The sequence below is a fragment of the Haliaeetus albicilla genome, chromosome 26 (assembly GCF_947461875.1).
Source record: "Haliaeetus albicilla chromosome 26, bHalAlb1.1, whole genome shotgun sequence".
Lineage (NCBI taxonomy): Eukaryota > Metazoa > Chordata > Aves > Accipitriformes > Accipitridae > Haliaeetus > Haliaeetus albicilla.
In genome coordinates, this window is record NC_091508.1 from 3,138,653 (window position 1) to 3,165,135 (window position 26,483).

Genomic DNA, 26,483 nt, shown 5'->3' on the forward strand with positions numbered 1-26,483 from the left:
CAGTCACTTTAAGGCCTAGTACTTACCTTTCCTAAATCTGTATATAGTAATCAGATTACAGCCTAGAAAACACCTATGAGCTTAATACAAGAAATGAATTGAACCAAGTGAATCATGGAGTATCCCATATAGTGTCCATGTTTTCATTTTCAGAGGGTCTTGCAAACTTTGTAGTGACTATAGCTTGCAAAGTTCCCATACTTTCATCTTTCCCGTGCTTTCCAGATACTCAATGCAGCCTATCATGTTGAAGTCACTTTCCACTCTGGCTCAACAGTAACCAGAATGCTGTGGGAACAGATCAAACAGGTATGGGCATCTTTATAATTTATTTCTGGTATGTGTCACTGTATAGTGAAATGCTTTTGGAGCAAGGAATAATGTGAATACTCACAGCTGCTCTCTAAATTTTGACTCTGGGCACACGCATTGGAAAGCTGTTGCTTCCCCATTCAGCACTAAGGCTGTGTGTATAGTTTATCCCTGGGGATGCTATTATTTAATTTAAAGCAAACACCTCTTTAGTGTTTTCTTCCTGTTCTGAAACAGCAAAGGAATGATGATCAGCATTTTGAAACTCCTGCTGTTTATGTTTTGGGTAACTAGATGTTTATTTGGGTTTGGGGGTTTCTCCTGGGTTTTTTGTTTGGTTTGCAATGTATCTTGATTCAGGTCAATTCACTCTTCTCCCTCCAGAGCAGACCAAATTTCCTCAGGTCTTTGTTTTAAATTTCTCTCTATTAAAGCATTCATCTTTCTGAAGTTCCTGCTCTGAGCTGTTGATGACCTTTACTGCCTTCTCCCTCTTGAGATTCCTTGTATGGATGGGTGAGAGGAATATGAGCTTTTCCCAAATAGGTGCAGTGCAGACTAAGTAGTAACAAACCTTCAGATTCCTCCTTCAGCCTGGGAGAAGGATCCCGACTGGGTGTGCAGCAGCTGGATTTCTGTGGCTTCTAATAAAGGGTGGGGCAGGGCATCTTAATCACCCAGCAATTTAAGGGAAGTGCATACTGACACCTAGGATTTCCACACCTTGACAGTGTGTCTGTCCAACAAAAAGCTGCTTCACTGTAGCTTTCACCAGTTTAGGAACACCTCTTCCTGAGTCTCTGGGTTACTGCTTATGCTGCCTGTTCTTTCAGCCTACAAGCTGCACCACAACTGTGTGGCTTTCCACGTGGTGGCTGTCTAGCTGGTCAGATGTGAAAGGATGGTTGGCTTGTAGGAATGAACTGAGCAGATACTCAGAAAAATCAAATCTCTTTAATGTGCATGTGCAACAATGTTGTGATCAATACCTCTAAATTGTTAGTAGTTACTGTAAGGTAATTATTTAGTGCAATTCTATGTGCAGATGACTGTTCATTATTACAAGGTAGCTAAGCAGTCTGAGTAAATTGACTGACCCTTTGCTTTTTTTGTGCTAGTGCCTTAATTCTGTTTCCTGTTTTACTAGATAATCCAGCGGATTACATGGGTCAGCCCACCTGCTATCACCAGTGACTGGAAGAGGAAAGTTGCTCAGGATGCTATCGAGAGCCTCAGTGCATCCAAGTTAGCCAAGAGCATTTGCAGCCAATTCCGGACCAGGCTAAACAGTTCCCATGAGGCTTTTGCAGCTTCTCTGCGACAGGTGAGTGTATGGAGCTGTTCAGAGGGGGGTCTTGTTTTGTACATTGCCCCTTATGGAAAGAGGATTTTTAATTGCAGAGATAGCTAAAAGAGCAGCTCGTGCAGTTAATGCTGTCATTCTGCAGGTAGAAGTGGCAGAGCTGATGCAAGTGCCTTAATACAAGGTCCTATTTTTAAATTAGGCATGCTTTAAGTAGGATCTCCACTCAGTTGTGCTATGACCTTCAACCTTGTTACACTAGGGCTTCAAACTAGGCAGGATTACAGTGTATACGTGATAATCTCTTGTAGTTAGAAGACGGCCATTCTGGCAGGCTGGAGAAAACAGAAGACCTGTGGCTGAAGGTGCGGAAGGATCACGCTCCTCGGCTGGCACGACTCTCGCTGGAGAGCAGGTCCCTCCAGGATGTGCTGTTACACGGTGAGCATTGTGCTTGATGTTCTCTGTATTATCTTCTGCTCCCTCCTTCTGAAGCAGTCAGTGGGTGTAAAGGAGTAGGAGTGTTTTGCTTTTCGCTCAACTACTTCAGTGAACCTCCATCTGACACATACTGAGTACCTTGAATTGTGCAGCTGCTGGCCCATTTAAAACTCTGGGCTGCCAGCCTGATAGTGTATGGGAAGAAATAAACATGTTTTAATGTCTGTCTAAATGGATGTTGTGCCTTACAGGCAAACCAAAGTTGGGCCGTGAGCTAGGCCGAGGACAGTATGGCGTGGTCTATCTGTGTGACAGCTGGGGAGGGCATTTCCCATGTGCACTGAAATCTGTTGTTCCTCCAGATGAGAAGCACTGGAATGACCTTGCACTTGAGTTTCACTATATGAGGTGTGTATTGTAAGTGTTTTTCTCATTCCACATGGATCTCCTTAACTTCATTGCTGCAAACAAATTCTATTTGCATTTGCATAGGCAGAACCTTGCTTGCTATAGTTCTACTCTGCAATCAGTGACTTGACCTCATGAAATGCTAAGCTGCCATTTCTAGCAAAGGCAAGACAGGTTGCCATTGCCACTGTAAAAATATAACAGGCAGGCAGACATGCTCCTTCCTGTCTTGATCTGGTTCTCTGGTGTCTACACTCTTTGAATGCTTGCTATTTTGCAGAGTAAATTAGAATTAATAGAGTATGATAGCAAACAGTTCTTCTCCACTGATTTTTGGTGTTGAATCATGCCTCCTTTCCCAATCTGTCTTTGTCCTCTCTGAACTCATGAAAGAAAATGATGGGTCTACACTGCAGAAAACCGAGCTCCTTTTCAGTAAACAGCTGCAGGCAGGCGCTGCAGTACAGACAGCTGAAATAATACAGTATTTCTTTGGTACTATAACCTTTAATAGGCTTTCTTGAGTTTAATTGGATCAGACAGCTGTATATTATTATGGTCCTCGGAACTGTGGGGTGCTGTGAATTTTTATGGTACAGCACATGGTATAGGTATATCTTACTGTTGTACTAAAGCTGCAGCTATTGGGCATTTTTCCTTTACAAAGTGAGGCTTGGCTTGGGGTGGAGGGAAGGATATAAAATTACCAACTTTCTGTGCTGAACTTTCTCTAGGTCTCTACAGACGCATGAGCGGCTCGTACATCTCCATGGTTCTGTAATAGATTATGGCTACGGAGGAGGCTCCAGCATTGCTGTCTTACTGATAATGGAACGGTTGCACAGAGACCTCTATACAGGACTAAAGGTAACAACAATCTGTGTGTGTGTGAATACTTTTTTTTATATATATATACATTAAAATCCACACCTAAATACCTATTAATCTGTAAAACAAAGCTAGAATTGCTTAGTTTTCAGTGGTTTTGGCAAATAAGAGTAAGCAACAGTAACTTCCACTTGAGGAATTAAATCCGTGTTTGTTTATTCTTCAGGCTGGGCTAGAATTAGAAACACGATTACAGATTGCCTTGGATGTAGTTGAAGGAATCCGTTATCTTCACAGTCAGGGACTTGTGCACCGGGATATCAAACTTAAAAATGTCTTGGTAAGGACAACTTTTGTATCTGGCTAATCCTGAAGTCTTATGAGGCCCTTTCAGTGGGAGGGAGAAGCATAATATAAGTGAAGTAGTAGCTTTCTTCATACAGGATCTTTTAACTTGTGGTATTGTTAGCCACAACTAGGCTTGCAGTGAGGTTTCCCCAACTCATTTTTGGGCAGAAAGCCTAGGGGAAAAGGAGCAGTAGAGTGACTTCTCTCGAAGGTAGAGAGCTTGAGCTACAAGTAGGACTTCCAGTTCCTGGTTCTATTAAATCCAAACCACACCCTCTATGTAGAAGACAAGTGAAGGCATGTCTTGTTACTGGGCTTAGCTAGGTAAATGTCTAAGAGCAGCCAAGTAATCAGAGAAGCTTACTTAAGAACAAATGCCCAACCCTTCAACTGTAAACGTAGTTTAAAACCTTAATATTAAAAAGCAATACTAAAACTGAGAAGTATGGTTATCAGCTGCCTGTGTGTGAATTCTTCTACAGCTTGACAAAAAGAATCGAGCCAAAATCACTGACTTGGGGTTCTGCAAACCAGAAGCCATGATGTCTGGCAGTATTGTAGGCACACCCATTCATATGGCTCCTGAGCTCTTTACAGGTATGCTCGTTGATTGAATCCACTACTGTCCTGCTCTGGGTTGAATTTTGAAGGCCATTACTTTGAATTAATATCTCAGGTTGCTTATGAGGGAAAAATAATTAAAAAAAAAACGCAACAAACCCAAACCAAAAACAAAACCCAGAAGACTATCTGTTCACAATGCGTGCTATATATTTTTTTCCTGTATTTTAAGTGTCAGTCTTAAATTTTTGCTTACTTGAACGAGAACTATGGGATTTATAAGCTTTGCTGAAGTGATTAATACTCTTGCAATTGGAAAGCTAAATTACTAGTTATTAGGAAGCTGGAAATACTTGGCTTTCATAGGCAAGTACTTCAGAAACGATCCCCTGTAAGGAGTTTCCAAGGTGTTACTAACATGTGGAGTGTGTTCAAATTCACTATGCGTTGGGCTTCTGGCAGGCGCTCTTTCTAAGGTTTTTTTTTGTGAGCACTCTTACCATAGCACTTAGAGGTCCATACCACACTTAGCAGAATCCTTTTGGTCTATCTGAGATGCTGTCCCTGCTTTGACAAGATTGCAATCAAATTGGAGCAACCCTATTTGTGTTTAATTTAGAAAATATTATTCAGGTCATTAGTACTACTAACAGTGAAATACTCATGACTAGCAGGCTAGACCTTGACCTTACGGAGGTGAGCATTGGCTTAGCCCTTACACACTTACTGTGCTCAATCTTTTCTTGTTCAGTGGGTGAACTTGCTATAAATGAGTAGTTGCCAAACTTCTGGATTGAGAAGCTGATGTCAGCTCCAATGGACGCCTGGGCTAGCAGCAGAGCCAGGCAGAACTGATAGTCTTAAAAAATGTTGGTGTTTAAATCTGAAATACACTGAGCACCTGTACCTGCAGCGGTCCGTGAACCTCAGCTTGGGAACTGCTGGTACAGGTTAAGCGTATAAATCCTCCAAGAATTGGAAGGTCTTAACTTATTATCCCTCCACCTTTGGCAATGACTCCTGATGTGTTACCAGGCTTCACACGAGTCTTGCCTTCTGGCAATAAAGTTGTGGTTTTAATTTGAGGAAGTGAAACACTGAAATAGTTCTTGGACTCTTCAGTTTCCAGTGATGAAGATGTTGTTTGCCCTGCTGATCAAATGTATTTTTGTCATAGGAAAGTACGATAACTCAGTGGATGTTTACGCATTTGGCATTCTGTTTTGGTACATTTGTTCGGGACATGTGAAGTTACCAGAGGCTTTCGAGAGATGTGCAAGCAAAGATCACCTTTGGAACAATGTTAGAAGAGGTATAAATGGTTTATTTGAACTCCATTGGTTGATAATTTATGCTTGAGTAAAATTTGAGCAGATGAGGAAATCCATTTTTATCCTCATGTAACTGAAAGGTAAAAATACAAATTGTATTGCTTCACTGACAGTCTAAAGAGTAACACTTGTCTAGTTAAACTTGGACATATTCTACTGAAAGTCTAACTCAAATTAGCAGGAATAAAGAAAGGCTTTCAGTTAACCACCTCTTTGCCAGTGTCATAGGAACTGTGCTAGCACACTGCTTAAACCAGGTGAAGTAGTACAACACTTATGATGTAAACCAGACCTCAGAATCAGCCAGGCATGATCCCCTAAAGAATGTTTAATCCCTTGCAATTTCTGGAATCTGCAGTGATCTGTACATTCAAATGCTTAATATGCAGCATGCTGAGGAAGCTGGATGTTGAGTAAAACACACTGTGATAGTTGTTCCCCAAAATATAAACTTACTCTTACGCTTGTGTAGGTTTAGAGTAGTACTATGTTTTGTGGTAGCTTAATCCTTCATGCTGCGTCATGGTATCAGAATGCTTTACTACGTTGTGACCTTAGTTCCTGTGCATATAATCTCTCCCCTTCTCATGTGAAAAAGATTAACTCAGATGAATGAGTCTTGTATTTGGTCAGAAGGCTGCACTCACTGCTTGTTCTCATGTTGAACTTGCTCCCAAAGGCACCATATGAGCAGGTGGGGTGGCAGGACTTGTTTTCTAATAGGGGAGGGTATTAATTTTGCTCCCAAATAGTCACAAAGGGGAGGCTCTAGTGAAACTACATGTGTTGGCCATCCTCTGGAAGCGTGCATGATCTCCTGAGTGATTTCAGCAATTCTCCCAAAGATGTCTCAGCAGCACTGCTGAAATGTAAGCCTTTATCAGGAGCATTAGACCCTAGACAGTCCACTTTGGTCACTTCAGCCTGCACCAGAGCAATGAGCATCAGGCAAAGCTTCTCTCAGATTTAAGGTGTACTGATGGTAACCAGGTACCTCTCCATTTTCCAGGAGTTCGCCCGGAGCGTCTTCCAGTGTTTGATGAGGAATGCTGGCAGCTGATGGAAGCCTGCTGGGATGGAGACTCCTCCCAGCGCCCTCTCTTGGGGATTGTTCAACCTATGCTGCAGGGGATCATGGACAGGCTCTGCAAGTCAAGCTCTGAGCACCCAAATAAAGGGTTGGATGACTCTACTTGAAAAGGAAGCACAGAAGAATTCTTAACTGTGGGAGAATTCTGAACCCCTAACTCTGCTGATGGCTTCTTCAGATGTAGCTCTTTGTAGCTAACATGAGTGGGACAGGTAATAGCAACCAGAAGATTGCTCATAGAGGTGAGACCTTGGGGATGTTCCATCTTGAATAGCAGCCAGAGAACTCTCCCCCGGTACACCCCCATTGATGCTAGTTACCCTGCTGCAGCTTTTATTATGGAGTTGTGCAAATAAGATAGAAAATCCACGCCCTTGAACTAAAAGGGATTTTTGCCAATCCCACACAAACACCAATCAAAGAAAAGCATCCTGTGTGTTTCAGGTAGCGTCTGTGTTGCCAGGAGTTGATCACAACAGTCTTTACTCAGTAAAGTAAAAACGCTTCCCGTTAACTGATGGTCCTAGGTGGCCTTCGGTCTACACGTAACTATCCCAATCACTTATGGATTGGCACCAATTGCAGTGCGGTTGGAGAGGAAGGAGAAAGCAGAAGCTCTAGGCTATAAAGTGTTTAGAAGCTAAGAGCATCTATCTATATTAGCTTCTTGCAGCACTCAAAATGTTTACATTGACAGGAGCAAAGCTTCCGTGTTTTACCTAAGGGGGTTTATCTACTGTTCCACTGCAGTGCAAATACCCCATGTTATAAGCTATTTATCTCTTATGTACCCTTCACCTCTTACTTCTGTAAACAAGCTCTCTTCCTGGTAATTTTGCTTCATAATAGTTATTTGAATGTCTGAAGAAACCTGACCTTTCTTTTACAGTCTTCTGGTAAAATGGAAGACTGCTCAGAGATTACATATTGTAATTCTGAAACAAAGTCATTACAACTAATGACTGTCCATGGGGAAAATGCCAATTCATTTTAATTAAGTTTGGGGTTTGAATTAGTTGTAAAGGCAATGACAGTTTTAAATTGTGCTAACTATGACAGACATATTTTTAAAAATAAGGTTTCTTCAGCGTTTTTAAAGTCACATGCTTGGTGAGAGCATGCTTGAGGGAAAACAGGTCATTCATTCTTCTTCAGTAGCTGTGTATTGTGGCTGTGTCCGTTCATCTATCGTTTCACTCTGGGATCTCTAATTTGGCTGTATTGAAAAGAATAAAAAATCAGGGGGGAGGGGAATCCTTCACAAGGAAGGTATGGGCTGGGGTGGTCCTGCTGCCCTTCCCAAGAAGGCTGCTTCTGAAAATAACATCCTTGCCTTTTGCATTTCTGGGCCAAGATTGGCTGATCTTAATGTAAAATACTTACAGGGTGGAGGGTGAAATAGAAAATGCACCTTGTTTACTACATGAGGAAATACTGAGTTGGCAAGTTCTCCCTGGGTTTACTGTTCCTCCCAGCTGCAGAGGATGAGCATGCAATGGCTTTGTTTCCCAGGAAAGTGAGCATGCTGCATCCAAAGTAGTGTAGGCATGTGGCATTACTGCACTTTGTTGCTGGAATTTATTGGCTAGTATACAGCAAAATTACAACTGATAGCCTGCCTGTTAAACAGCTTGAACAAAGGAAAGGGATACATAACCCTGCAGTATTAGTTCAGTTTAAATCTTCCTTTCTTTGTGCAATAAACAGAATTAATGCGCTTTTTTATATAAAAAAACCCTTTTTTTACTTACCTGCACATGTGGGCATTTTTCTGGTCTGTGATGGCATTAACAGTATGGTTCTATACAGATATAGACTTGCCAGCTGCTCCAGCTGAAAGTGCAGCAACCAAGAACCACATGCGCAGAAGAACGAATACTTTTCCAAAGTAGAATCGTTAGGCGTTTCACTGCCTTGGTGCACACTGATGCCACCTATGACACTAACAGTATTAACTCTGTTCTGCTGTGTGTCGTGGTTAGTAACCTTATTTAAAACTAGAAGAGTCAAGGTCAGTCTCTGGCAATGAGTAAAGGTAGCTTGTGTAAATAATAAATGTATGAATAAAATTTGAATCTCTGTATATGCAATTCCAGAAATGTCTTGTATAGCTTTTCCTGTGTAGTCATCTCCAGACACTTATCTGATGCCTTTTTATTGTTATTTGTAGCTACCTTAATGTCTTGTTTCCATTTGGTTTGTCTTTTTGCATGTGCGGCATTGTAGATCTGCAGCTCTTCCCAAACTCAGTACAGCTACTTCTCTGCATTTTTTCTTTTCCATTGGGTAAAAAGTCTGCCTGATTTCGCATACCCTGTTTGTCTTCAAAACTAGTATTCCTGCCCCCCATCAGAGCAAGGAAAACAAGGTGAATAATTACTTTATTAAAAGATTGCACAGACTGTAAATTCAAAGTGGTACCAAACTCAAAGACCTCTGAGCCTGGTGCAGTGAGACTGAGCTGAGCAGGTATTCTTCTCCCAGATAAGGCTACCTTTATCGCCTCAATCTACTGAAGATGTTTGTTACAGTATGTTTTAATGTTGTGTTGTAAAAGGGTATTTATAACTTGTGCATTGTACAATGTACCACATGTAACCAGGTCGTGGACTGGCTTCTGTTGTATTCTGTTCTGTTCTGTGAACGGACACAAACCAGCGTGTGCCGTTCTAGCACTGTGATCTTTGCTACTTAAAACAAGCTCAATCCCAGAGGCTGAGGCTGACTTCTGTGAACAGTAAGGAGCAAATCTCCTCTCTTCCTTCCTCTAAGCCTGAAGTGGAGATCAGGCCTAAAATGACTTTTGGGGGAAAAAACCCCCAAAACAAAAAGCCCCCAAGCTTTGTTTACAAAGGTCACTGCTGTGAGGTTTACATGCTGAAGAGTCGCTAGGTCAGTGCAAGGCTCAAGCACAGCAGGAACTTGCTCTGCCCTTCAGCCTCCCCAGCCCAGTTTTAAGCCTTTTCTTCACACCACACTTAGTGGGACGAGCTGGGGGAAAATGCACTCGCTCCATACGGGATGAGGAACGGTCTGGAGGGCTGCGGCAGCCTGATCCTGCTTTACTGTGTCTTGAAGCACCGGATACTTACCTTAATTCAGAGGATTGTTTCTTACACTAAATGCTTTCTTTTAGGGCTGAGAAGCAGGCGCAGTGTTTACCTGGAAGGGAGCTGGCTGGGCTCTCCCCACATCCCACCCTGGGAGGCTGGGCTGCACTGGTGTGGTGTTTGGGGAAGGGGACCGCTAAAAGTTACACAAGTAACTCTTTTTTTTTTTTTTCTTTTTTTTTTTTTTTTCCTAAAGCATAACTGTCCTTTTCAGGAGAAAGCTGCCCTTCATCTGTTTCAACCTCCCGTGGGGCTTAAAAATAAAATAGCACTACATGTTCTTACAGCGGCTTCGCCTGCTTGGATGGGTAGCAGGGCCCACCTGGCCCATGTAACAGCGTTATAGGAAAATGTAACCACCTTACCGAGCGCGTACCAAAAAGTGCAATAACCGGAACGACCGAGCTCAACTGTTGTATTTTATCATTATTATTGTTGTCGGGTTTTATTTTAATTTTTTTTGTATCCGACCTGCGTCGTACTAACTCCTCTCCTTCCCCTGCGCTCCGTGTGTTGTCAGAGACGCGACTGTGAGTTCAGCCTTCGCCTACCGGGCGCTGCACAATACAAAACAAAACAAAACAAAACAAAAAAAAACCCCAACAAACCAAAAACCGCTGTGAACGATCGTTCTCCGCCGCTTGTTCCGCCGCCCCCGGAACCTTCGGCTCTGCGGCCGCGGGACCCGCCCGGAACCTTCCGCGCGCAGGCGCCGGGCTGCCCTTGGCTCTGCCTGAACCCAGCCGCGCTACCGAGCCCCGCCGCCGCGGGGTGAGGGGGACGGCGCTGGGTCGGGCGATCGCGGTTCGGGTCGTCAACGGGTTGCGAGGTGCCGGTGGGTCGCGAGGCTGTAGGTGGAAGGGAGCGGGAGGGGGATTCGTTAAGGCGAACGCCCGGGTGGCGCAGCGCAAGCTTAGGCCCCCCCCCTTCCCCTCAGCGGGGTCCTTCGGCGACGGGGACGGAGGGAGCGGGACGGCGGCCGCGATGAACCTGGAGCTGCTCGGTGGGTCCGGGCTGCGGGGACCGGGCCGGGGGCGGAAAGCGGCGGCCGGGCCGGGCCGGGGACAGAGAGGGGCGGCCGGGCCGGGCCGGGAGCCCGCCTGGGGGCGGGTATCGATCCGTCTCCCCGCCGACGGAGGAGCGTGAACGGGGCGCGTTCAGGCGGAGCGGGCCACGGGGTCGCCGGGCTCGCCTCACTCCTAAACACCGTCTTTACCTTTCGTTGCAGAGTCCTTCGGCCAGAACTACCCCGAGGTAAACGTCCTCCCCGCCCCGCGGGGCTACCCCCGTCCCGCCGGCTGCTGCGAGCGGCTCGGCGGCCGGGCGGGACGGCGGCGGCGGCGGCCTGACCCCCCCCTCCGCTGCCCTCTCCCCGCAGGAGGCCGATGGCACGCTGGACTGCATCAGCATGGCCCTGACCTGCACCTTCAATCGCTGGGGCACGCTGCTGGCCGTGGGCTGCAACGACGGGCGCATCGTCATCTGGGACTTCCTCACCAGGGGCATCGCCAAAATCATAAGCGCTCACATTCACCCCGTCTGCTCCTTATGGTGAGAAAACGCTCGGGGTTTTGTTGTTCTGTTTGTTTTTTTTTTTTGCTCGGGGTAACCGAATTCGACCTTTAGCGGTAACTGAGCTTGTAGCTTACGCACCAGGTGTGAAAGGCTGTTCTCGTCCTTGTTAGAGGTTGTCCGTGCCTGTGTTTGCTGAGCCTCGGGTGCGCTGATGCCCTGATGGCTCTTAACACCTGGGCATGTTGATCGCTGAAATGCCAGCCCGCTGTGGGGTACTCAGCTACGTTTCAGGATAGTTTCCTTTAAGAGAGTTTGGAAGCATGTTATGGCTATTAAGTTTTTGGATGTTAGGTTATTGTTCACGCTAACAGGTTTACACGTGAGTCTGATAATTTTAAGCTGTAGGCACGTCTTATGCATTTAAGGAGTAACTTTTACTTGAACTGCCTCTCATTACTGTAGCTGGAGTCGAGATGGTCACAAACTGGTGAGTGCTTCGACCGATAACATTGTGTCGCAATGGGATGTGCTCTCTGGAGACTGCGACCAGAGATTTCGATTTCCTTCGCCTATCTTGAAAGTTCAGTACCACCCTCGAGACCAGTAAGTCCCGTGGAAAAAGGGTGGAATGCTCTTGTTTTGGTAGAACTGCTCTTATTTTGGTAGAACTAATGATTATTCAGATGCTTTTACTGCAGTTTGCAAAGTGATTTTTCCAAGTCAGATAGATGATTTTGGTGTATCGTCTTGTGATTAGGACCCTAACTGGATTTTTTGTGGCTCTTTTTGTTATGAAAATATCAGTGCGGGAGGAGAGGAAACAAGGGAATGATTCTTGGAAGCGTATGTAGAGATGTCTCATTGAGCTTACAGGTTACTGCATAAACTTTGAGCAGCTTCCAGAGAAAGAAAGGAAGTTAAAGTACACACCAGTTTAATGTCATTTTGCGATTAAAGTAACAAAGACAAAATAAGATAATAAAAATAGAGCGGTATTCTGTATTTCTTGATATAGATTGGGATTTTTTTCTGCATCTAAATGTGGAAATTCTTTTCCAGAGAAGAAACTGCTACCTCTTATTTTTCTGCTTTGCAGAAACAGAGTTTTGGTTTGTCCCATGAAGTCGGCGCCAGTGATGCTAACGCTGTCAGACTCCAAACATGTTGTCCTACCTGTGGATGATGATTCTGATCTCAATGTTGTGGCCTCCTTTGACAGGCGAGGGGAATACATTTATACGGGCAATGCCAAGGGGAAGGTGAGACTTTAGCAGGCGGCACTGGATGCTATAGCTTAGATTGCTTCCTGCTTTTATCAAGATGCTTAACATTTCTGGGTTGCGTTCTTTGTTTTAGTATACATATTAAGCTTCCTGAATGTCTCTTGAATAATTGATATTGCATTGATATGATCTTCTGAATAAAGCATCGCATTTTATCTTTGAAGATCTCTAGACTGTAATCTTTGTCTGAATTAGGTCTTTGTGTTGCTGTTGTCTTTGACCGTGTTTGTTGGATCCTTTTCCAGTGTAAATAAGCTAATGTTTATGTCGCAGAACTGTCACAGAAACTGTAGTAGAACTACAGTTGCAGAATCCTAACTATTCCTGTGTAGACTGCTGAAGCTTCTGTTGTCAGGGTTAGTAGTTGATGTTAAAGGTACCAAGAGGGGAATGAGTTATAATGAAGATGCTGATTGCTTTCTGTCTCCTCAATCTTCAGATCTTGGTCTTAAAAACAGACACTCAGGATCTTGTTGCTTCCTTCAGAGTGACAACTGGAACCAGCAACACCACAGCTATTAAATCGATTGAATTTGCTCGGAAAGGAAGGTGAGCTACTTCATCTATCAAGTGGTATCTTTAAGGAAATAAAAAGAATCAGAATATGTTCCGTGAAAGAACCGTGGGGGTTTTTCAGACCTTGTATGCTCTGTCAATCTACCCTATAGTTTTCAATTAATCTTTAGTCTTTTAATGCAATGCATGTTCTGTGCCCTCCTTTCTACAGCTGCTTTTTAATAAACACAGCGGACCGGATAATCAGGGTCTACGATGGCCGTGAAATTCTAACTTGTGGACGAGATGGGGAGCCTGAACCGATGCAGAAACTGCAGGATTTAGTGAACCGGTAAGAGGCAGTAGAATGGCTGGTCAGCCTCACTTGAAAAGGTGAGGTTTATGTGCTTGGCACTAATGGGACTCTCTGGATGAAGGGTAGTTTGGTATCTTACTCAGTGTAATGGACAGATATTTTAATTTGAAACCTGTCTGTCACAATTTGATTTGAAGTTTAACTATTATTTGTGGTTGGGAGTATGTAAGACCTCAGTCTGAAGAACAAGCCCACTCCGCAGTCCTCCGACATCCATGCTCTGCTGTTGTTTAACCGTTTAACTTGTGATGCTGTCTTTGCACGCAGGACACCATGGAAGAAGTGCTGTTTCTCTGGTGATGGTGAATATATAGTGGCAGGTTCAGCACGACAGCATGCTCTGTACATTTGGGAGAAGAGTATTGGAAACCTAGTGAAAATCCTCCACGGGACCAGAGGAGAGCTACTCTTGGATGTAGCAGTAAGAAAACTGTCTGCTATTACTATGTTTCTTGTTGTTTTGAAAACTAACCTTTCTTAATTCCATTTACCAATGAAGTTCCTCCTCTTTTCTCTTTCAAATAAATCTAGTGGCATCCTGTCCGACCGATCATAGCTTCTATTTCAAGTGGTGTTGTATCAATATGGGCTCAGAATCAAGTGGTAAGTGTTTTAGATGGTTTCCTTAAGAGGATTCCCCAGTGGTCTCCATCCTAGTAGACTGTATGGTTGCATGTTGAAATCCTTTATTAAATCCCCATTCAACAAGCTTTTTAGGTTCACCTGCCTAACTTGACATATGTTTACCATCTTGTTGAATGTGAGGAGGGTACTCATACTTCAGCCGCTGAACTAGTTAAGCTTTGCATTAATTCTTAAATATCATCACAGGGACATTTTATGTGGGAATGGTGTCCTGAATGTGGTGTTTAAGCACAGGAAATCTGAGTGAGCGAGCGAGCCAAAACTGAAGTGGCTAGATGTGAACACACAGCTTTGTTTTATGATGTACGTTGCAATGTTTAAGGAATATTACAATGTTGTATTTTCAGTAGGAACTAACTTGCGCAATTCCTAATTTGCCGTATGTCTGTGGACCTAAACGAGGCTTGATTTCTTTTTTTTTGTTGTTTGTTTGCTTGTTTGTTTGGTGTTTTTTTTTTTTTTTGTGATCTTGTGTGTGGCTTCCGGGATTTTAATGCAGAATGAGATTTTAATTTCACGAGTCCTCACTACAGCTGCTGTTCCTTTGCATAAGGTAAAAATTGTTCTGAATTTGTGGTTTAGGAAAACTGGAGTGCCTTTGCACCTGACTTCAAAGAGCTGGATGAAAATGTAGAATATGAAGAGAGAGAGTCAGAATTTGACATTGAAGATGAAGATAAGAGTGAACCAGAACAGACAGGTACTGCTTAAAGCGGGTTTCTATGTAGCAAATAGTTGGTAGTCTGACTACATGACCACAGTAAAAATTAAAACTAGTGGTCATGGTAGTATACATGGGTATTAAATGACAAAACAGGAAGGGATAAATGAAGATGTATGAACTAACACGATCAATATGATTCCTGCCAATTGATGTGCAACATTTTTTAGAAATGTCTCCCCTCTCCAATGCATGTTTGAGCAGAAAGCAGCAGCAAATAGACAGCTAACTCTCAACAGCGGCAGTGCTGAATTTGAATCAGTAGCAGTGCAACCTGGCCACTTGGTGGTGCCAAAAAATTGTGTACTGTGAAAGGCTATGGTTAAGCTATGGAAAGAAATAAGGATTATTCCCACCATACCACAGAGCTCTCCTCATTACCAGGCTTTGCAGCACTTCTCATATTTAGATTAATTGTTGTTTAGCAGTTTCTAATATTCAAGTGTAATGTTGGCTTGTGGGAATTAAGCATTAAAATAAATTTAATCAGATTCAGAACTAGTTTAGTGAAAACAACAAAACATTTAGAAGATTCTAAATCTTTTATCTAGCTTTATTACTGGTGTTTTATAACAATAGGTCTATATGAGAACATAGAAAAATAAGAACCTGATGGATTTAAGAGGAGATACTTTAGGTTTGTTTTCTGCTTGAATTCTCACTTCTGCATGCTTAGACATTTAAGCAGTCAGTCCCATTCTTTCTAAGTAATTTGGTCTTTTCCTTACTGTCTTTAATTTGTCTCTTTTCTCTGGTTCTCAGGTGCTGATGCTGCAGAAGATGAAGAAGTGGATGTAACTAGTGTGGATCCCATTGCTGCCTTCTGTAGCAGGTGAAAGAATATTTTGTTTAAAGTATGAATACAAAATGTATTGCTAATATTCCCTGTATAATATGTTATAATAACCCCTACTTTTAAATGAAAGCAAATTTTTTTCCTTCACAGTGATGAAGAACTGGAGGACTCCAAGGCTTTGCTTTACTTACCCATTGCTCCTGAAGTTGAAGATCCAGAAGAAAACCCCTATGGACCTCCACCAGATGCGGTTCAGAGTTCTTTAACTGATGAGGGAATAGGATCCGAGAAGAAGAGGCAGTCCTCCTCTGATGGACCTCAGGCACCAAAGAAGAAGCCCAAAACCACCAACATTGAACTACAAGGAGTACCTAATGATGGTGCGTAGAAGCTGCCATTGTTTTAGTGCCTATTCTGCATCTGAGATGGTTTTTAGCTTTGCCTTAACTTTGTCTGAAGACCAGAAGTTCAGAAGGTCACTCCCTAATTTTCTCCTTCCTTTGAAGTTACTTCTTACAACAGTTATTAATAGCGACCAACTCTGCAAATCTGCTGGCATTTTGCAAGCTAGGAATGAGAAAAGGCATCCTGAAACTGTAATTTTTAATGCTGTTTGTATTTAACACTAAGGGCTGTATGTGCTGATACAAGCATCTTAAGGGATAACTCACTTTGGTAACACGTTACCTCTCCACAGAAGTCCATCCGCTGCTGGGTGTGAAGGGAGATGGTAAATCCAAGAAGAAGCAAGCAGGCAGGCCTAAAGGATCAAAAGGTAAAGACAAAGATTCTCCATTTAAACCGAAACTCTACAAAGGGGACAGAGGTGCTTTACCTCTGGAAGGAGCAGCGAAGGGTAAAGTGCAGGCGGAGCTGGGACAGCCTTTGACAGGTAAGGAACCCAGCGTGAGCGTCGTTGGCTTGCTTGGTGGCCTTGCTTTGTACAGACCCTGACTTAATATAGTCATAGCATTTTATCTTCCCAAATGGCACTTGCTTACTAAATGTTTAGCTGCTGTCAAGGATAGGCAAAATTTTACATTTTTTTTAAGTGGGAGCGCTTTCAATATTTGTAATAAAACTGATATCCATGCCTGTGTTATTGCATATAAAGAGCATGTAGGGTTTTTAATAGCGATTGAGCACCATTTCAAAAGCAAAATGTCTTTTCATAACTTGAATCTTTTCAATAACTTCTATCAATTCTTACATAAACAGTAACAATGTTTGGTTTTGGTGGGTCGATTTTGAGGGGGGGAAATGTGAATAGTGAAGGATTCTGAAGCTGAAATTGATACTTTGTGCCATCAATACTAGGCAGTGATGAAGAACAGAAAAGTTCTGTAGGCAGAATTAGGAAATGGAGCATTGATAATGGTCCACTTGATAAATGACCCCTGAGATAAAATTCAGGGGCTGAGTTTTCTATTCTTAGCTATACAGCAGCCTTTGTTAAATTCCAGAAAGTACAGTTGCTGTAAATGAGGATAGGTTTTGGTGGACTTTTCTTCTCCCCCCGCCTTTTCTTTTTTTGGTCATATTTTGTTGGTTGTGTACTAAAACAGGACTGTTGCAGTCAGCTTTGTCCGGGTCTAGACTTAGTCTCAGAGGGACCAAGTGTTTCCCATCTGTCTCATTTGCTATTTCAGCTTCTTATTTGGGAAAAGTTCATTCAAGCACAGTAAAGAAAGCACATGATTGGATTAAGTGATGTGAACTCCTTTTTTTTTTTTTTTTTTTTAGATTGTAATGAAGGCCCCAGGGTTGATATATAAACAGTTTCAAAGACACAATGTAATTATCTATCAAATTTTGCATTTCCTTGAATCAGCAGCTGCTGCTGTGGATTTTAGACTGTACGGAAGTGATTTTATTCCCGCCCCCCCCCCTTCCTTCCCTCACTGCTGGTCTTATGCTACCCACCTTGCTCATTGTCCTTCCTGCTCAGCTCCTGTTACGTTGCTTGTACTAGTACTGATAATTGCTATTTGCTGAAAAAGGGAATGGGATAAAGGAAACTTAGTCTATACATGGAAAAACATGGTGGATGTTTTCTGGGCTTCTATTTAATCCTTTCACGCTGCACCTTGCAAAATCTAGAAATTAAACAGATACACAAGAATATCCTTAGATCTTGTTTGTAGCCTGGGAGGTACTGCTTAGCTTCTAGTGTCAGATTTGCTAGACAGGCTGATTCTCTTTTGACTTTTCAAGTCATTAGGGGGCATCCAGTATGTTTTAACGTACGATAGTAAGGAATTACCGGATTGTGTGGATCCTCAGGTGTCTTTGCTGGCATCTGTTACACATCCTGACTGCTCTGTTGTACCATGCTGGATGGACAAGACTGGTTTGAAGACCAAATGAGCATAACCGTTAGTTTTATCAGCAGGCCTGTTGATTGCTTTCTTTTATTGTGCTGCTAATTAACATGACCGTATGCAAAAGGATATAAATGAGAAAGGATCGTGCACTGGAAACTTAACAATGTGGCTTCCAAAACAAATTTCAGTCATCACTTGCTTCAAAAAAAAAAAGCTGGATATTTTGACTTTTCCATGTTTAAGTGGCTGTATAAGCAGTCTGTTTTCAGAGGAGTAGTTTTAATAGCAAGTATTTTTGTTCAACTTTTTCAAGGTATGTTTATGGAACTTTATCAACTTGTTTTACTAATTTGCTTGATCTACATTTGCAGACAGATGTCAGTGTACTTTCTTCTTGCAGCTTGTGATCACTATTGCATTGGTCTGTTCTGAGAGCTGGGAAAATAATACTCCCATTTCCTCTAACATGTTTCAAATGAAGCAACATTCTAGACAGACTCCTTTCTTGTTTTTTTTACACATCCTTGCAAAACCGTATTTGGGAGGATTTTTGTGTGGTTTTGTTTCTAATGCTTTCATGCAGTTGTTATAGCCTGACTTGCTATAAAAGACAACAGTGGAATTTTACTGCTGCTAAGCTTGGGATGTGCATACCTGTGCCAGTACAGTTAGCTTTGGTTTTTGGACACTGTAGAATGGAAATTTTCTTTTCTTACAAACAAATGGGTTTAGACCCAAGTTCCCTACTTACTTTGCCCACCTATCAGAGATGGTAGAGCTTTCTAAAATTTACTTTTAGTTTTTGCTGCCTGTAAGCACTTTAAGGTGTTTTTCCATGGTGGAATTCTTTAGCTTGATTGAGATACAGGCAAATAATCAATATTGCTATGATGGACTGCTATCTCTCATTAGGACCTGTTATTGTGCTCCCTTCTACAGTACTGTTGACTTAAGAGGATCTAATAAGATCCATGCAGTAGATCTCAGTAGTCAGTGTTGGAAGTGTCTATATGAGTCATGTTATGAGAAGAACAGATTGTGCACTGAAGAAACTGTCACTTGGATCTTTCCAAACTCACAGTAGTCTTTTACTCCATGAAATTCATGTCTGTCTTCCTTTGTTCTCTTTACGGCTTGCACTTAGAATCCTATTTTGGGCAGCCAGTTTTTTCTTGGGGTTGCTGGTGTTCCACCACACCGCAAATACACACTTCCAAATTCAAATGGCCACCTGCCTGGGATCCTGGAGCCAGACTGCCTTTTCTGTCTCTTGTGCTTGAAGCTGTTAACTCTGCTAGTTCCTTGTGCTGTTGCTTTCTGAAGTAACTAACCAGTCGCTAAAACAGTCACACAGCAAGCATTTCTCCTCTGGAAACTGTTTGCTGATATGCCATAATACAGTGTCTTTCTGCATGCTGCATGGCTGGAACTTGGAGCCTGGCGCAAGTGCGTCTGTGTCACTGTACTGTGCAGTCTGGCAGTAAATGTCTTATTCTTAAAGCTATGTCAAAATCAGGTTTCAGTATAAACAAACTGAGAAGCTCGATCCATTTTATAGTTTTAGAATAAAATCTTACAGCAATCTGGTTTAACCCAGACTTAGGTGGAACTTGTTGTTTTCAGTTGTCCTTTGCTCTGAGATTTTGGGGATTGATGAATCAAAAAGTTGCACACCAGGTAAGTTTGCTTGCAACTTTTTGGAGTAAAGGCTCAGAGTTCCTTAGCCACCTTGTCTATGCCTGTGCACGTGATCTCAAATACAAATGCAGAAATACTGTAGATCTTAATTTGTCGTAGATAGTATCTTGTTGATTATATCTCATTCTGAAAAGAATGGCTTTATCTAGAAAATCTTGTCCTCTTTCATTTTTTTTCTGGAAATGCTACCGTATTTGGTGGTCTCTGCTTTCTGGTAACATCTGTTTGAGTCTGGTTACTTACTTTTCACCTGTCTTTGATCTCTTTAGCAGGTGGTGCAATCTCAGAATTGTTATGAAGACATTCTTCTCTATCTTCCTGTATTCTTTCCTATATTGACACCATAATGTGGAAAATAGATGAAATGCTCAGTCAGAGTGGACTGACTAATACAGCAGACTGATTGTTCATGGATTCAGGGAGTGACTTTTGTAAGAAATGAATATGGAAGAGGAAACGGCCTTCATTCCTCCTTAACTGCCTCTTCATCGAACAGTGTAAGATGCTGACTCTCAGGTCATGTGATTTGCAAAGAGACTAATTGGACTGCCTTTGTGTTGACATATATAACTATTTCTAAAGTGAGCTGGTACCCAACACTCTGCCACTCCAGATCTTATCAGCCGTTGTCTTTTAAATATTTTTTTGTTTTGTTCCTGGATTGAAGAACACCCAAAGTGTGTATTTTTATTCCTGATGCCGTATGACTGTGTATCCTGCAAACTTCCCTTTCTTTGCTGTTAATTTTCATTTTGGTGAGTTGTAAGTCCTTCTATGCCAGCTGTATTACCTTATCAGCTTTTCTGTTAGCTCAGTGTGATGTCTTCTATGCTGACATGCTTAGTGAAACACTGCTGCTGATTATGTGCCAGGTTTGATTTCATCTCAAGTGGATAGAGCTCTAATGTGAAGAATCAAGACCCCCTCTGAAGTCTGCAAAGAATGAATCTTCGTATTGTGAATATTTTAGACATGAAGGATGACTCTGCTTATGGAGGGAGAAGGAAAAAGTGAAAGTAGCTCTAGATAAAATACTCAGTGGATATGCTTTCTTCTAGCCTGTGATGTGAAAAGCTGTGTTGGCAGTTTCTTTCTGTCCTTGCAAGTGTTTTTATTCTTTCTCTTTCCTGTGAGGTTCCCTACCAGAAACAATTGGTTTCTTCCTTAGCTGGTAGGTACTGGCAGTTAGAGAAAAAACAGAACCAATATTTCTCCAAACTGAAACAGTAGTTTTTCAGCTTTTTGTCCCCCCACCCCTCCAAACTTCTGGATCAAGAATGGAAGAAAGATGAATGCTAACAGCTCATTCCCAGCCATGCTTTAACCTTTTATTCCTTGAAGATGGTTGTGATATTTTCCTAGTGGGAATGGCAAGAGGCTCTTTCTCTATCTGATACCTACAGCCTGACACCTCTCTGTGCTAGACCAACTGCCTGTTAAAAGAAAGTTTTCATTCCTAATGCCCCTTGTTTTATAGACTTTTATAGGTCCTGTGCAATTACTTCAGTTTTTCCCCAGATGTAATTATTGAGATTATCACTACGTATTTAATTTTCAAAGTATCCTGCAGACATTAAAAACCAAGAAGAGGAGTCATAAAGAGATTTATTAATTTACAGTCGGAAGTATGCAGTAGTTGCATGAGATAGAAGCATGGGAGGAGAGGAGACATTTCAAATCGGGTTTTTTGAAACTGGTATTTTCATTTCCTGCTTTGGTACAGTGGCCTGCTTCATTTAATGAAATCCATTCCCTTGCGTACAGTTTTAGTTTTCTTTGTTCTTTCTGCCTGTAGGATGACTCGCATCTTTCCTGGAACGTTGTTATGTCAAATCCACCCATATGTGGTGTGGCTGATCCCACAAGCTTTAAAAGATGCAAAGGCAATGGTTCTCTATATTGTTTTAAAGCATATGATTTGCCACAGACTCCAGCCTTCGTTTCTGTTAAAACTTCTCTGTACAGTGTATATGTCCTTGGTTTATTTTCTTCCATCTCTTATTTTATTTTCTGGTATCTGTAGTTTTGTACAATATTTGTCAGATACTGGCTTGATGGTAGTATATAGCAGTGATGTTAGTTTTTGTGTTTGTAAATAAAGAGGTATGTTTTATTTCCTAAAGTCAATGGGTAAGTCTTGGCTTTTCCATACAACCATCATTGTTTATATTGTGACAATGTTTAGGAATCCAACAACACAGCTCTGGTGCAAACACCAATATATTGTGCCTTCACCACAGCTGGTGTGTTGTTGGTTGGTTTCTTTGTGTGGCACTTGGTTGATGATCTCTTTTCAAGAGAGAAGTAAATTTGTAGTCTAATAAAACCCCCGTGTACCCGAGTGCAGCCTCGGCACTCTGAGGCAGACACACGAAAGGGGAGCTGAACACAAAGCATGCTGGGTGTAGAGTGCACCTCCAGGGAAATTGAATGTGGAAAATACATATACTAGATCTTCAGAAGTCTTAATTTTAAGAAATTAAGGATTGTTAGGAAGAGAAATGTGGATATTCGTTAGCAGAGCTGTTGAAGAACATGGCAATCCAAATCCTTTCTGCAATCCGTAATTCAGTTGCTGGTAAGGAGACACTCTTTATTGAACTGCCTTGACCATAGTTCAATTACTCCATCAAAAATAAGTAACTTTGATTTTTTTTTTTCACAAAGAACTTTTTTAGTAGTGCATTATTTTTTTGGAATGCTTGAGCACTAAGTGAATTACACTGGGATGTCTCCTTTTCAAGCGTTTTGCTGCAATGGCAGCATACGAGTGGTTTCTGTTTTACAGATGCATCGGTTGAATGTGGAGATTTTGGCTTATAACTCTCTTCGGAGTCGGTGGCTGTACGTGACACAGAGCACGAGGCTTAGGCTTGCAGCTCCTCTGAGTGATGCTGTGAGGCCAGTGCTGTTGAATACCTTCTGAGTCCCATAGTGGATGTCAGGAGCCTAATACGATGCTTTTATGCTGAGTCCTCATCTCGGAGGACTTGCTTTGGCTTCACACATAGGGGAGTTCTTTGTTCTCCCTCGGAAGGTTTGGGGCTGCGTTCTGACCCGGGCAGCTGGACTGTGATGTTGGCACTGCTCCCCTGGGAATGCAGGCTCGCGCAGATGTGAGTGACTCTGCTGAGCCCTGCATAGAGATGGGTATCATCAGTGATAAAATACAGTTCAGCTTCCTTTGGATGTCAGTGCTGTCAGACTCTAGAGGTTGAAATCGTGTTTTCGTGATCTTGGTAATTTGAGGAGTACTTTTGGGATACGTGCATATAAGACAGAACTGTGCAGGTGCTGCATAGGGAATTACGATTTCCGTATGCTCAACAGCATTATTTTAAGGGTTCCAGTAATGATTACTTACATTGCTTTATAGTTTGGTGGGAAAATTAAACTGGAACAGTACTTCTTTACAGTGGAAATTAATCTAAAACAGGACGTAAAATCTTACAGAGAAGGGAGGACTTAATCTTTTTTTAAATTGTCAAATAGATCCCATTTGCTGGAATATAGTGGATTAAAACATTCTGTTGCCTTGTTAAAAGAACTATTCACGTTCTGACTGACATAGTAATGTGTTGCATCTTCTTTAGCAGTGTGGTACTTCAAGCCTGTCTTGGAGGATTTTTCCTACTGGAAGGATTAGGTCCTGAAGATGATACTGGTGGGATTTCAGAAATACTAAGTCTGAAGATTTACAAAGAATGATTTTGTGTTTTTTTGACTACTGGATTTGCGTGGCTTTAGAAAGTAGCATGTCTGATTGATAACCCCAGTATGAAGACCTTGGGGAACAGCCACATCCTTGGGATATTACCTTGTGCTTTCTATCTGCCATTGGTAGTTTCCTTTGAAAAAGTTACCATCCCAGCAGAGCTGAAGTCAGTTGTAGCGAAAGTTGCAGTCAACACCACATCCTGCAGTGTCACCTGTGGGCTGGGCTTCAAACTGGAGGAGATGTGCGAGATCACTCCCGCCCGAGAGAGGAGGAATTGTACCTTGCACAGGTCCGACTGCCTGACCAGCTGGGTTTGTGGCTTACTCCACTTCACCATCCCCGTGGGCAAACCCTTCCAGCTCAGCTGCATGACCTCGGACGTAGTCGGCTTTAGTAGCCAAGCCTATAGCTATAGGTGGAGGCTTGCCCAAGGCCTTATCACGACAAATAATGTACTGTTCAAACCTTTCAAAAACCCCAATTCTGTCATCATCAGATTTTCCCCTGCTAGGGAGTCTGATGCAGGGACTTACCGATGCGATGTGCAGTTGTTGAAGACATTCAGAGTCATCAAGAGGGTCTACTTTGGGGTCAGAGTGATTCGAAGTGACTTAGTGGATCTGAACTTTCAAAAATCCTTGACTTGGGAACAGAAGTTAGCAGCAAATGAGGTGGAAGGAAACACAGAAAACAGCACTCATGAAGAAGTGCAAGAACAGCAGCACTTTTGGCAAGGAGAATTGTTTTATGAATGCTTGGTAGGAGTTGGAAGTGGAGTGATAGGGGGTATCTTGGTGAGCATGGCACTCTGCTTCTTGCAGAAGATTTTGAGAAGGAGAGCTGTGGAGTAATGAACCGAGATTTAATACAATTTCTTGTCTCTGTCTCTTTATTAGTATTGATGCAGTATTTCACAGCAAAGTTTGTTATTTTTTTTTCTGGCTGACACAGTTTATTACCAAATACTTTCTTAAGCTTTGGAGTCTGATAAGTTAGTACAGGACTGTAGAGACAGAGCTTGAGTCTTAATGGAATAGTGCAGACAGTAGCTCCAGATGAGGCAAGGGAGTTTGGCTCCACATTGTGTGAAAGGATGGTCTAGAATGGTCCAGACAGGAGGACACTGAGCCACAGAAAACTGCCCACTGCTCACTGCTAATTACCTTGCTCTGCTCCTCTAATAGGCCATATTTCACCTCTAGGTGTTTGGGGGTTTTTTATTTAGCTAATAACTTGCGATCCTTATTCCTGTCTTAATTCCTCGAATTTCTTCTGCCTTGCTGAGAACTCTGTGGTGATGTGAGCTGACACAGATCGCTGTTTGGTAGATGGTGTTTCTCCAGCACAAGGTGTATAGAAGTAAGGATGCTTTCGAGGCGGGCTTACAAACCAAGTTTCCTGGCTGGCTGGTGTCCTTTCCATCAGATCCAAGTGGTCTGGTCTCAGTAGCTGTGGGGCAGTGTGGGGTTGAGGGGTGGACCACTACTGTCTGCTTCCTCTAGAGAGATTTATCTCCTTCTACTAGAGCCTGCAAAACTGTGAAATATCTTCAAGTGATTGCTTGGAGCTTGCCCTGTTTCCTTTGTAGTGTAGAATAGCGAAGGAGGGAGCACTGGGTAGCACAAGCTAATCTTCAATTTGAGCACTGCTGCTTAGGAACATACTGGGTGGTTTTTAATCATCACTCGGAGCTGAGCTCATTCCTAAAATCTTTAAAGGGGGAGGAAGTGAATAGTTCAGTGGGCTTATGGATCTTTCATTTTTCCTGGTTATTAACAAGTATAAAACATGCAGCAACTCCGTGGGGAGTATTGTTTCCCCCTTGGTAGCAGAATCCACAGAGGGACCTATTAAGTGGCTTCTCTTTCTACTTCTGTCTCTTATTTTACAGTAAACAACTATATTTACTAAGTCTGTTTCTTTTTTTTTTTTTTTTTCCTGCTGTGAACTAAAGTACAGGAATGCATAGCACACTCAATTCTGTGGAAAATAATGATATGACTCTAATATTAAAGATTGAAGCATACTATTATTTTTTCTTTTTTACCAGAACAACAACAAAAAAGCTTTAATATAGAAAGAGCTGGATATGGAGATAAATACCTTATTTGCAGAGAATCCTGTACAAAAAAATTAGACTGAAATGCAGTGAGCCAAATCTTCATGTTCAGTGAAGTAGGCAATACGTATATCAGGACAATGATCCGTGGACCCTGGGGTCGTCTAGCTGTATTTGAGTGGAGAAGCAAGCCTGTCATCAGGCTTGAATTCCCAGTTTGTAGTTCTACTGCATTCCCTATTTCTGCAGGGAGACTTTAATGAGCACAATGACCAGCAGAAGTTTGGAAATATTGGAGGGAACCATTCTGCAGTGACAGAAGATGCCGTTGGGAAGATGCACTGTTCCTTCCTGGTGCCTGGGGTGACCCTCTGGGAAGGGACGGGAGGGTTGCTACACAGTTGTGACAGACAGCAAGGGACTGTATGTCCTTCTTCCATCTGGCGATCTGGTCCTGTGGCTCAGAAGCTCCTGAATGGTGATCCAGTTGTCCAAGATTTTTCTTGCTTCTGTTCTTCATCAGTTTCCTCTGACTCAGCTCCACGATACTGAAGTTTCTCCTGTGCTCAGTGCTGGCTTTGTCTTCGCTCAGCTGTTCCCTGTGGCTCTGCACTGCTTTTCTCTGTTTCTGTTCCTTGGCTGGGAGCATGTGCTGCTTTCTCTGAGCCTTATTCCAGTATTTCCCAGTCTTCATCTTGCGGAGGGTGTCCTCATCTGTGGTCAGTCTGCTTTGTTCTTCTGCAATTCTCAAGGCCCTGTCCTTTAGCAGCCAGTTCTTGTGTTGCTTCTTCAAGGACCGCTTGCTCCTTTCACATGCCAGCCTCCATCTGTTGCTGTTATCCCCTGCTCTGCCCTCTGGGCTTTCATTGCATCGCCTTGGTTTTGCTGACATTCTAGCCGGGTCACTTAGACACTCTGCAGCGGCCTTTTCCTGCAGCAAGCTCGTGTAGCTCCTGTAATGACGTGCATGATGAGGAATCGTAAGCTGTTTTGAGCTGGCAGCGATGTGTGGTGGTGGGCACACGTCTGTGGCCCGTGCTGATGGTTCGTTCTCACTGGCTTTATTTCTGTTCCCGCTTGCTGTGCTGTGCAGGCAGAGTTCGCCCCTATGCTGCAGCCCT

At 42.6% G+C, this 26,483-nt stretch overlaps 3 protein-coding genes across 4 annotated transcripts in view; all 3 read left to right on the forward strand.

The window, feature by feature from the left end:
• DSTYK (dual serine/threonine and tyrosine protein kinase) overlaps positions 1-10,142 on the forward strand; it is a 28,262-nt gene extending 18,120 nt beyond the window's left edge. The window contains exons 5-13 of the mRNA XM_069770580.1: positions 226-309; positions 1,460-1,636; positions 1,927-2,056; positions 2,308-2,464; positions 3,199-3,331; positions 3,519-3,632; positions 4,123-4,237; positions 5,379-5,513; positions 6,542-10,142. Of these exons, the coding sequence (XP_069626681.1) occupies positions 226-309; positions 1,460-1,636; positions 1,927-2,056; positions 2,308-2,464; positions 3,199-3,331; positions 3,519-3,632; positions 4,123-4,237; positions 5,379-5,513; positions 6,542-6,729 (1,233 nt within the window). The 3' untranslated portion in view covers positions 6,730-10,142. The remainder of the gene's footprint in view (positions 1-225; positions 310-1,459; positions 1,637-1,926; positions 2,057-2,307; positions 2,465-3,198; positions 3,332-3,518; positions 3,633-4,122; positions 4,238-5,378; positions 5,514-6,541) is intronic.
• Positions 10,143-10,411: 269 nt separating this feature from the next.
• Positions 10,412-21,712, forward strand: RBBP5 (RB binding protein 5, histone lysine methyltransferase complex subunit). Of its 2 annotated transcripts, none has more exons than XM_069770590.1 (14): positions 10,412-10,735; positions 10,961-10,986; positions 11,111-11,283; positions 11,710-11,850; positions 12,344-12,506; positions 12,970-13,079; positions 13,258-13,377; positions 13,669-13,822; positions 13,933-14,004; positions 14,629-14,746; positions 15,530-15,599; positions 15,714-15,943; positions 16,261-16,455; positions 19,858-21,712. In XM_069770590.1, exons 1-14 carry the CDS (start codon positions 10,717-10,719, stop codon positions 19,881-19,883), a joined length of 1,617 nt encoding a protein of 538 aa, XP_069626691.1. In that variant the 5' UTR covers positions 10,412-10,716; the 3' UTR covers positions 19,884-21,712. The 2 variants fall into 2 exon arrangements, with proteins under 2 accessions (XP_069626691.1, XP_069626690.1); XM_069770589.1 differs by having other exon boundaries at positions 10,415-10,735; positions 19,855-21,712.
• Positions 21,713-21,851: 139 nt separating this feature from the next.
• On the forward strand, positions 21,852-25,516 carry TMEM81 (transmembrane protein 81). The gene has a single exon (XM_069770591.1). It carries the CDS (start codon positions 23,363-23,365, stop codon positions 24,152-24,154), a length of 792 nt encoding a protein of 263 aa, XP_069626692.1. The 5' UTR covers positions 21,852-23,362; the 3' UTR covers positions 24,155-25,516.
• Positions 25,517-26,483: the final 967 nt, after the last annotated feature.

What these genes read in the sequence shown, in the direction of transcription:
- RBBP5 (XM_069770589.1), top strand. An exon ending in GAGTGAACCAGAACAGACAG is followed by an intron (nt 14,747 to 15,529) that starts GTACTGCTTAAA and finishes TCTGGTTCTCAG; the next exon opens with GTGCTGATGCTGCAGAAGAT. An exon ending in ACAAGGAGTACCTAATGATG is followed by an intron (nt 15,944 to 16,260) that starts GTGCGTAGAAGC and finishes ACCTCTCCACAG; the next exon opens with AAGTCCATCCGCTGCTGGGT.
- TMEM81 (XM_069770591.1), top strand. Translation starts at nt 23,363, where the DNA reads ATGAAGACCTTGGGGAACAGCCACATCCTTGGGATATTACCTTGTGCT.